At 44.8% G+C, this 12,060-nt stretch overlaps 1 protein-coding gene across 1 annotated transcript in view; it reads left to right on the plus strand.

The window, feature by feature from the left end:
- Nucleotides 1-2,463: 2,463 nt before the first annotated feature.
- The window catches only part of LOC130379376 (uncharacterized), a 37,738-nt gene continuing 28,141 nt past the window's right edge, over nt 2,464-12,060 (plus strand). Inside the window, exons 1-2 of the mRNA XM_056586157.1 lie at nt 2,464-2,545; nt 2,969-3,098. Of these exons, the coding sequence (XP_056442132.1) occupies nt 2,969-3,098 (130 nt within the window). The 5' untranslated portion in view covers nt 2,464-2,545. The remainder of the gene's footprint in view (nt 2,546-2,968; nt 3,099-12,060) is intronic.

Genomic DNA, 12,060 nt, shown 5'->3' on the forward strand with positions numbered 1-12,060 from the left:
AGATTCCCTGGCCCATAGACATGTGGTAGTTTTGGACGACAATATAATTAGCTTCACCAAGGGAAGGACAGAGACACTCGCAGTTAGATAATGGCCGGGTGTCACCCGCTGCCTGTCGTGGATTTACTTGACGCGTCACCTCACTCCCCCGTTCGCCAGCTTATTTGTCCAAATCGGCGGTGGGAACGGTAGATTGTCCTCCCCCTCGCTCTCCTCTCCCCTCCTCCTCAGACGCAGGAGAAGGACTTGTTTGTTTAAAGCACAATGCAGTCAGTAACGTGCAATACTTTAAATAACAAACAGGAATACAACATGGTATATAAATACAAGAGACATGCCATAGCCTACATGAATAGGCAATCAAATCAAATTTTCTGAGGCTCTCAGGTCCTGGTGTCTCTGCAGCCCTCGTATGGTGGGCTGTCTGAGGCTCACGGTGCTCCCTGCTGGGCTAAGGAAACACGTCAAGATCACTTTCATATGGGAGAGGGAGGAGAGAGAGAGAGAGAGAGAGAGAGAGAGAGAGAGAGAGAGAGAGAGAGAGAGAGAGAGAGAGAGAGAGAGAGAGAGAGAGAGAGAGAGAGAGAGAGAGAGAGAGAGAGAGAGAGAGAGAGAGAGAGAGAGAGAGAGAGAGAGAGAGAGAGAGAGAGAGAGAGAGAGAGAGAGAGAGAGTTTGGAGGAGGAAGGTCAGGGAGGTGAGTGTGAGGAGCAGGTCTTTATTAGAGGCAGAGCAGGCTATGGAGTTGATGATCTGAGGTCGGCCCCTGTCCTCACTGCATAGAGTGAGGACAGGGGCTCACACACACACACACACACACACACACGCTCGTACGCTCACACACACTTACACACTCACACACAGCTTCATTATAACATAATGGAGAGAACCTCTTTACACGAGACCCCATATTTTTAATGGGGTTTCGTGTTGTTGGAGGATTTCATCGTCATGTCAGGCAGTCAAGGCTTAACTGGACCGTTTCTCAGTCGAGACTCACTGGAAAATTACATTTTCTTTGCTTTTTTCTATAGACCTACCACACACACACACACACTCGCGCATGCTTAGCCATGATACTACAGGTTTTGGTGTTCCTTCACAGTTGCCCTTGTATGGCCTTGGTTAGGTTGAGTTGGGTAACACTCCAATACAAACTAAAACTTCACCAGCAGAGTGTAAACTCCAAACTCTCAGAGCTTTCAAAGTACTACTCCACTGCTACTGAGAAAAGTTGAGGGGGGTTAAGGCGAAGCAAACGATTATTTGCTTGGACGCTCCGATTGCGTCCCTCAGCTGAAACATGCTGAAGCGAGCTAAGAGGGTCATGGATCAAACCTGCATCCATCTTCTACCCCCCAACCCCATCCCTCCGCAGCGGGGAGGAGGAGGGGGGCAAGGGGGTGACGGTGATGGGTGGTCAATGGCGGACAGGTTGAACTCTTCCTGGGTAACCAGGTGGATAAATGTAAGCTCTTAAAGAAGAGATAGAGGGGAGAGGGGTGTGATGGAGGGGGAGGGACAGGGGGGGGAGAGGGGAGAGGGAGGGAAATGGCTTCAAATGGGTCGAGAAATTAGATATTGAGGTTGGATGGAGGGACTGAGAAAGGTAGAGAGGGATGAGAGAGGGGTGTCAGAGAGAAGAAGACAGAGGGGTGAGAGTAGACAAGAGTGTGAGAGTGGGAAAGGGGGGAGACACCCGGCCTTTCATTCTGCTTTAAGACACGGGGCTGGTCTAGGACTGCGGGTGGACGGGGAAGCGTGTCAACCATCCTCGTCCCAGCCGCCGGCATGGCCGTCGGAAGCGACGGAGGATGGGGTGCCCGAACTGCTCTCCAGAGGCCCCCTACAGCGGAACCTGGTGGGGGCCCCGATGGAGGTGGTCCCCGACCACACCCCCCAGGACCTCTACAGACTGTTTGAGACAGGCGTCCCAACCAGGGAGGAAGGCTGCGCCGCAACGGTTAATTACAGGGGCAACACCACTCGCCATATCTGCATCTGAAATAGGAACGACGAAAGATACTGGCGGAATAATTTGAGTTATAACAACAACAGTTCTAGAATATGATCAAGGGGCAGACTACTTTACGACGACCATAGGCGTCTTTTAGCGCGGAATCGGAATTTCAGCCTGCAGGGCTGCAATACAATAATATGCGATAAACATACAAAGGAACGCGATTTTGACCTTTGTTAACCACCTGGAGCTCTAATATTAGATAAGTGACACCCCCCCCCCCTCCCATTTCGCCCTCAGGCCCCCCGGGCTAGTGCCCAGATTGCCATCATCCCGGATCTATGGTAGATCCGGGATTGTCTGGGGAAACTCCCCAACCAAGAATATTCAAGGAACAAAGGTGAGGGAGGGGGCCTTAATAAAATATGTTGATGATGATCTGAAGTAGACCAATGGCAACGCGATCAGCAGGACCGGTCGCTTGAATTGGGGAGGAACTGTTCCACGCTCAGTGTTTCCAACCAGGTGAAGAGAAAACGTATTTGTGGCTGCAGCTGTGGTTTCACGCCTGTAGCAAGGTCGCCAAGGTAGTTGATGCTTTGTTTTATTAGAATCTAGAAGTCACTGATTCCGAATGTAACCTTTTCCTTCTATAAGCAAACTATTTGGTCTAGCCTATAATTGGTAACATCAGCTACAATTGAATGGAAACATACGCTTGGTTTCTTTCGGCTCAAGCAACATTTAATATGCTTATTTAAATGTATCAAAATGTTACAATTTGGCTATACTTTCATTGATACAGAATATAAACGTGTAACCAAAGGCAGATATATAGTCATCGATAACGACTCGATTTACTCGAAAAAAAGTTTAGTTTCACTTTCAGTTAAACATAACTTATCTGTCGCCTTTATTTTATTAATTCGGCTATACTTTGTATATCCGATGTACATTTATTGTAATGTGTAGATCTATAAATGTAACATGATTATGTTTTCATAATTTAGATGACTGCAATCTACAACCTGCTTGATAAATTCAGACTTCAGTCCTACTATAAAGGATTTTGTGACATCGGTGTAAACGATGAGAGGGACTTCGTCGACAGTGTAACAGAAGAGGATCTAGAACAAATAGGTAAGACAATATATAGCAAAGCCTACATTTAATACATAGCATGTAGTTCATCTTAGCATCTAAGTCAAAGCTGCTTGGCTGCAAGTCCTAAGCCTACTGCGAGGCCTACATTGTTGTAAGGGGAAACCAAACACCCCTTGGCGCTATCCAAGTAGGTTGGCTGCCGAGTAGTCTCGCAAAGCCAGACCAAACTACAGCAAGTAGAATGGTCTGGAACCACGCTACCTCGAGCCGTCTATCCGTGGGGAAGGGCAGGGCTAAGCCCGGGAAGCAGCAGCGGTGTCCATAGACATAATGTCTATGGCGGTGTCCATGCAAAATAAGGATTATGTCCATGAAAATAGTGCCGGGGGGAAATGCCAGCAACCGGAAGGGGAGCAGTAGCGGTGAAATCGCTAGGCAATAGACGCTGTCCACTTCCGTTCAGCCAGACAAGCCGCCGAGTTGCGTGAGCAGGACTAAACGACTTATGGGCTGGACGATTGTCAATCACTTTTTGGTCCGACCAATCAGAAGGCTTGAGTGATGTGTCAATCAAATATAAACCCAACCAATCACGGTCTAGAGTCAACTGTCAATCACTTTCTAACCAGCCAAATAGTTTCACAAAGGAGGCAGGTTTGCAAAGTGATTCCTACTCATGGATTAGTCTTAACTTTTGTCTAGAGCTTGCAGGGTCTGCCTATTTGAATCAGAACATGGCATACTATGCAAAATGGCGCTTTATATTTTAAATATATGCAAAGGTGGTTCATAACAATTTTTTTATTTTTTGTATTTAACTTACTTTTCAATAGCTTCACAGCCCATCGTTTGATATAGCCTACTATTTGCTATTTGCAACACAAATACAGCCTAATCATTATTTTATTTGCACCTTATGACTTCATGCATTTACTAACCTTCTCGGGACGGTTGTTCCCAAAGATTGACCTTAGGTTTACCCCTTATTGGTCATAAAAACTCTTGAGAGAAACATTTGAGAGAAAATGTCTGCTTATTCTCCCATTTTGTTTATTCAGCAAACACAAATTAACACAATGAAAGTGTCAATTATTGTAAATGTGTCTATTTTAAGAATAAAATCCCACGTACCACCAAGGGCATCCGTGGCATACTGGTTAAGGAGTTGTAACCGGAGGGTGGCCAGTTCAAATCCCGAGCCTCCACGGATGAGGTGCCCTTGAGCAAGGCACCTGAAACCCACACCTGCTCCCCGGGCGCTGCACCGCGGCAGCCCACTGCTCCGGTAGTGCCGGTGTGCCCCCATGTGTGTGTGAACGTCTGTGTGTGTGTATGTGTTCACCGGTTACCCGGATGGGTCGGGATGAATAAAGTATAATGCCGCGTTTCCACTGCAGGGTGCGGAACGGATCGGTTCTCAAAGGTGCGGTACGGTTTGCGTTTCCACCGCCAAAAGTGGGCTTGAACCGGACTTAGCTGTACCCGTTTTGGCCTCGTTTTCAGTACTCCTCCGTTGGGGTACTGAAAACGAGACGAGACGCCTGAAAGGGTCCCGGGAAATTCTAGCTACACACCCCCTCCGTTGATTGGACGACAGAATCATCACTTCCGGGCGACGTGGGGATAAAAACAAACAAACAGTAGCCTCGAGGTATTATTCTTTACAATTAACATGTCGCGTAAAACGCTTGCTTGGGCGAACAAGGAGGTGGAGACGTTCGTCTGCATTCTTGGGGAGGAAGACGTTTACGATGTTTACGTAGCTGCCGCGGCGATCGACATCCGGCCTACCTTAAAGGGTACTGTCGGCGGTGGAAACGCGACCTCGGAACTGAGCTGGGCCCCGTTTCCCGATAACGATGGATCCACGCTCGTACGATCATTCTCACGATGGATCTTGCGATCCATCGTCAATTTCTTTGGAGCGTTTCCCGAAACTCCTCTTAACGTGAACGCGCATTCGCTGCACTCACGACGTCGTAGGATTGTAACTGTCTACTGACACGGTGCTGAAATGGGCTCCGTAGGAGGGGGAGACGCAGGAATGTCGCAGGAAAATTGTGTTTAAAAGGGTTAAAATATATCCCCATCAAGGACAACAGCAGAGTAGCCTACGAAAAAAATAGACTGCAATTATATGAATGCTAAAGACATTAAAACACAATTGATTAGGCTTAAACCGACATATATCAGTCCTAATCCTGAAGGCACTGTGCGTTTCACGGCATTTTCCCCCCTTAAATAATTCCTCTTCACACCTGTGAATAACCCGGGAGAGGTCCATGATGAGGAATACAACGAAGCCCACCGTCTGGCCCGGTGCATCGTTGAGCGCACGATCGGGAGGTGGAAGTTACGCTTTAGATGCCTTCACAAGTCAGGCGGAGGGCTCCAGTTTTCTCCGGCCAAGTCATGCGCCGTGATATGTGTGACGGCTATGTTGCACAACATTGCAGCTAAGGGTGGGGTGGCATTGCTTGAACCGGAGGACGTTGAGGACGATGACGATGATGAGGAAGATCGGTGTGAGGACGGCCTCCCTCATAACTACGCGGCTGGTTTTCATGCGCGTCGAATAGTGATTGAGACTTTTTTTTAACCCCCTCCACCCTCCCTCATGTCACTAAACATTCCCGTCAACGTGACCAATCCCCACCATGCCTTTTGCCTGCTCCTTTGCTTGTTTTTTATAAAAAAAAATATTTCTTTATTTTCTTATTTTTTTTAATTTCTTTTATTTCGTTATTATTATTTTTTTTTAATTTGTTTAATTTAATTTATTTTTTACATTATTTTATGCTACGTTTTATGAGTAGCCTATGTCAGTCTGCACAAATCCCCCCACTTTCTCTCACACATTTTGAGTGCCCTGCCTGCGCAAAAAAATTCTGGACTGTCCCGTTTTATTTTGGCCATTTTAACATCTTTATTAATAAATTAATTAATAATCTTTATTAATTACCAAACTAAGAACATAAAGGCGCAATGCGTTTTAATAAAACGCATCCAATAGACGGAATGTCCGATGGTGTCGCCACTGAGGCTATAGCTGACGATGCTCTTAGCGTCCTACGAGTACCTACGAGCACCCCTGGAGTACTCGTTAGCTACGAGCGTTTTCAAGACGTTCGTTCCCCACGATGCTTTCGGGAAACGCGGTGAAAACTCTACGATGCCCTTTCGACGCACTTCACGATCCACTTAAGGCTGGTTTATGCTCGGTTACGTAAGCGTAAGCGCAAGCGCAAGAGGCCCTTGCGCGCCCTTGCGCGACTTCTCACGTCTTGCGTGCGTCGGGTGATTTTTCTAGACTTGCGTCATTTTTTACGTAAGCTTTTACGCGAGCAGCCCAGCCTGCAAGGCTGTGATTGGTTTGCTGGTCTGGTTACTACTTCCTGTCTGGAGTATCACCCGGCAGGCTCATATACAAAAGCATTAACCTGAAGTGAAGTTAACTTTGCTGCCAACACATTATGTCGTTTTAAAATGTAGAGAGATATGCACATTTATTTAACCCCAATGATCAACAACTTCATCACCCCTGTTCCTCTGTCTGTTGCCATCATTCACTGTGTATGGGGAGAACACGATCTGGCACATAAACAAACCAACGACTCCCATAGACAAAGACGTCATTCTCGAGGTCGTCTTCAACGAAAAACTTTCCTCCACATATTACTCCACCTACTGTTCTGGCGGTAAATTGCTTGGCAACACGCGCAACACGCGCAACCTAAAAGGGAGCATGAATTGCTTTGAGTAAATTTTGCGCAACAACGTAACACCAACGCTGAAGCATGCAGCCGCCTTTAGGCGGCTGCATGCTTCACAGTAGGTGGAGTAATATGTGGAGGAAAGTTTTTCGTTGAAGACGACCTCGAGAATGACGTCTTTGTCTGTGGGAGTCGTTGGTTTGTTTATGTGCCAGATCGTGTTCTCCCCATACACAGTGAATGATGGCAACAGGCAGAGGAACAGGGGTGATGAAGTTGTTGATCATTGGGGTTGTATAAATGTGCATATCTCTCTACATTTTAAAACGACATAATGTGTTGGCAGCAAAGTTAACTTCACTTCAGGTTAATGCTTTTGTATATGAGCCTGCCGGGTGATACTCCAGACAGGAAGTAGTAACCAGACCAGCAAACCAATCACAGCCTTGCAGGCTGGGCGGCTCGCGTAAAAGCTTACGTAAAAAATGACGCAAGTCTAGAAAAATCGCCCGACGCACGCAAGACGTGAGAAGTCGCGCAAGGGGGGCGCAAGGGCGCGCAAGGGCCTCTTGCGCTTGCGCTTACGCTTACGTAACCGAGCATAAACCAGCCTTTAAGGCGGCTGCATGCTTCAGCGTTGGTGTTACGTTGTTGCGCAAAATTTACTCAAAGCAATTCATGCTCCCTTTTAGGTTGCGCGTGTTGCGCGTGTTGCCAAGCAATTTACCGCCAGAACAGTAGGTGGAGTAATATGTGGAGGAAAGTTTTTCGTTGAAGACGACCTCGAGAATGACGTCTTTGTCTGTGGGAGTCGTTGGTTTGTTTATGTGCCAGATCGTGTTCTCCCCATACACAGTGAATGATGGCAACAGACAGAGGAACAGGGGTGATGAAGTTGTTGATCATTGGGGTTGTATAAATGTGCATATCTCTCTACATTTTAAAACGACATAATGTGTTGGCAGCAAAGTTAACTTCACTTCAGGTTAATGCTTTTGTATATGAGCCTGCCGGGTGATACTCCAGACAGTCACAGCCTTGCAGGCTGGGCGGCTCGCGTAAAAGCTTACGTAAAAAATGACGCAAGTCTAGAAAAATCGCCCGACGCACGCAAGACGTGAGAAGTCGCGCAAGGGGGGCGCAAGGGCGCGCAAGGGCCTCTTGCGCTTGCGCTTACGCTTACGTAACCGAGCATAAACCAGCCTTTAGGCTAACGACGCTTTCGGGAAACGGGGCCCTGGGCTATAGATAGATAGACACTTTATCGATCCCTTGGGAATGCTCCTTCAGGGAAATTCAAAATATACCGCCCCCTCTCTACCGCACCTTTGCGAACCGATCCGTTCCGCACCCTGCAGTGGAAACGCGGCATAACAAAACAAAAACTAGAAAAAAACAGTACCTTTGTTTAACACCACTGTTACGCAGAGGTAGGGTTGCCAACTTTCAGAAATTAAAATAAGGGACGCCCACCACGGGCCGACTCCTGTGGGGCGGGGCGCCCGCATTAGTGGTATGTTTTATTTTGTGCTGGTGTTTTTAGTAAAGGGTTGATCAAGAAAGCAATTAGTCATACTTAAAGCTTGAAATGCTTTATTACCACATAACATTCTCTTATAAAGTGCAGTCAATTAAATCTTGAATGAAATCTCTTTGTGTGGCGTGTGCAGCAATGAACTTTTAAAATATAAACTAAATAAACTGAGAACTTCATGTTACTTTTTAAGTGCATAACTATAGGGACTCTCTTTGAAAATTTTTACAAAAAAAACCAGTACAAATAAACAACAAAAACACTTATAAACTTATGTAAAAAAAGAAAGTGCCAATCATTACTCCTTCCCTCAACATTACTCCTCCCCTCAAAACTGTTACTTCTTTTTCCAGGTGTACTTCTTGTTACTCCTTGCAGCACTGAGTAACTCTTTGTCTTTCAAAGCGCTGTTGTAAAACTCTGAACAGGACTGCTCAAAGTTGAGAGTGATCAGGAGCTCACTTCTCATGAGCTCTGTGGAGCACCTGTTCCTGCATTCACTCCATTTGTTGGCCATTCTGGAGAAGATCCTTTCCACACATCCAGTGGATGCTGGGATGATCTAGGAAATGTATGTATATTAAAGAATAAAGGTTTTCTTTTAACAAATGTATTTATTTATTTATTAACTGTTAATCCATTAGTATGATTTGTTCTTTAAGTGGCCATATATAATATTTATATACTTCTGTATATTAAATAAATGGTCGTTCATTCAACTTTTGAAACTCAACATCCTAAACATCAATCAAACCACAACAGTTTACTAAAATAGGCTCTGCCCATGCACTGCGATGTTCTGGCAAAAGCACAACCAGATAGGAAATCAATCACAACATAATGTCTCATACCGTATCAACCTCAGGAGATGATTGGGGTATGAAGAACTGTGACACTGACGCTTGGGTCTTCTGTGATCTTTCGTGTCTGCAGTGTTGCTCTCCTGTTGCATGCTGTCTGATGTCAGACAGACCACCGTGCGCCACTGAAAACACTCGCCGACATATTTTACAACTTGCCTTGTAAACATCTCCACTGACGCTGTCCAGCCAAGGATGTGCGTCTTCCCACTCACGTCCGTATTTCTGCAAGCGTTTACGCTTTTGAGGACGTGGTGGAGTACCGGGTGTAGTGGGCATTTTTAAAAGGCGCGGGTTTTGTGAGCAGCGCCGGTGTGTGGTGTCTGTCGCTAGGCAACCGTGACCACCACACGCATGCGCATACACACAGATGACCGGAGCCGGTCTTGCGTAGATCCCGCCGCGACAATTTTGCTGACCGTAGTACCGTATTCCCTGTGTTTTGTTTTGATCATTGTTAGATTTAGTATTTGTGTGTGTGACAGACATGTGTATTGGAGATTTATGGAAATACGGAACAAATTACGTCCCGTATTGGTTCAATACGGGACGCAACATTTAATTGCCAAATAAGGGACGATTCCGTATTTTACGGGACGGTTGGCAACCCTACGCAGAGGGTACCTTGGGCCGGGGCTTCCGGGGTGGCCGCGTTGGCCCCGCCTAGCCCCCGTCGGGCCCCCACGCGGCCACGGCCGCCCGACGGTCGCCGTGCTGGCGGCGATGTGAAAGCAGCATAATAAGATGTCTAGAAGTGATTGTAGGAAGGAACTGACCGCATTATATAGACTCTCTTCTCTCATAACATCACAGTCAGGGTGGCTTATATATTTTATCTTCCTCTGCCTTAATGTATGTTTGGTTACAGTAGTGATATTTTGGCTAGGAATAAAAAAATATATACAATCGCACTTAGGCAACTTCATTTATTTTCTTTTATTTTCAACATTTACAAAAGAATAGGGCCTGCTGGGAAATCTGTTCGACCAATCACCGTTATGTTTTGAGTGTACATACATACGACGTACCCTATGTTACTCCCGTATACCACAATGCAATGCGGTCGTGTTTTTCCGCAGGAAAAGAAGAAGCTGATTAACCGCAAAAACGAAAACATTTACTGATGGAGTCTACGTTTTTGTTTAGAAATATCAACAATTTATTTGGAATCTAACATAGAAAATGTAACATTCAAAATTAATTAAAAAAAACTTGAACAAGGAAATGTAACATTCAACATCAATCCAACCTCCAGCTTTCCTCGTGAGTGCCCGGATTGTTTACATGATGTGGGCGCATCTGTCTGCGTCACACAAATACCTGGCGCATTTACTGATGCACATGACATTTAAAAATGTTCAGCGTAGTGTCCGAATCCTCGTTTGTTCGTTCCCTATATAGTGCACTATATCATGAACATTATATAGGGAATGGGCGTGTTCAGGGTGGTATGGCTGTATAATGTAATGTATAATGTATAATGCACATGTATAGCTATGTGCATAGAATTTCCCATCAGGGTCATACTGTGTGGATGTCAGCATACTCTCATGTCTTCTGAATCCCAATGTGACAAATTTGAACATATATTATCCTTATACAAACAGAGATGATGCACACGTGTGAATGTAAGCATTGTCTCCAGAGAGTACATCAAATGGGAGTAGACTGGACTCTCTCACTGGTGTGCCACATGGCCCATCAGATGGGAATGGACTGGACTTACTCACAGGTGTCACATGGCACATAACATCTAGGCTAAAGGTGATCAGCTCTTTTCCACTATTAAAGTATATATATGATATGTAGGCCTAATAATAATAATAATCATAGTTTAACATATAATGTAAGGTTAATTTCTACCACACTGTAAAACTCTGCAAAATTGCACTTTACTTTATATGTAAAATGTACGGGATATATTAAGGCGGTTGATAAAGATTTATGATTTCTTACATTTTTTAACTTTTCATACATTACTTTTCAATTACTTCACAGCCCATCGTTCGATTTACTATACTATTGGCTAGGGTTACTTATTTGCAAGCCTTTACAGCCTAATCATTTTTTGATCGCAGAATAATACTATTAAAGTTATAATTATGACTTCCTACGTTTACTAACCTCCGGGAGTTCTCGGGACAGTTGTTCCCAAAGAAAGCCCTAAGGTTTACCCCTTATTGGTCATAAAAACTCTTCATGGACCAGCGAATCTGAAAACCATGAAAGCAATATAGATACACATGTAGTGGCTGAGCAAGGAGTGCCAGCGCCCCCTTTTGTACACAATGATTACTGCGGGAAGGCCATGGCCAGTTGGAAACATTGGAGAGAAAATGTCTGCTTATGCTCCCATTTTGTTTATTCAGCAAACACAAATGAACACTATGGAAATGTCTATAATTGTAAATGTGTCTATTTTAAGAATAAAATCCCAAGTACCACCTGCAGTACCGTGTAACACCAATGGTACGCACACCACATATGAAAGACAATGCTTAGTTTGTTCTCCATGGTATTAGGGTGGGAAAAGGGCTTAATTTGATATCATGCAATTTTGTTTTCCTCCCAATTTTATATACATATTCTTTAAATTTAAATCTTTAAATTGTATATTTAGTTGTTGACTTTATTGTGTATGAATACAGTTTTATTCAAATTGTTATTTTCCATAAATCTTTATCTTTCTCATTATTTTACACACATATATATATATATATATATATATATTTATATATACGCATTTTGTAGTGCATAACGGCGTCCAACCTCTAACTTTTATTCAAAGCTGTTGGATTACCGACCGGCATGGTCCCTCACTCTGTTGATTCTTCCTGGCCATCATTGATCCCGACTAGGGCCACAGGCAGTGCCCCTTATGCTTAGGCAAG

Source organism: Gadus chalcogrammus, chromosome 3 (genome assembly GCF_026213295.1).
Source record: "Gadus chalcogrammus isolate NIFS_2021 chromosome 3, NIFS_Gcha_1.0, whole genome shotgun sequence".
Classification (NCBI taxonomy): Eukaryota; Metazoa; Chordata; class Actinopteri; order Gadiformes; family Gadidae; genus Gadus; species Gadus chalcogrammus.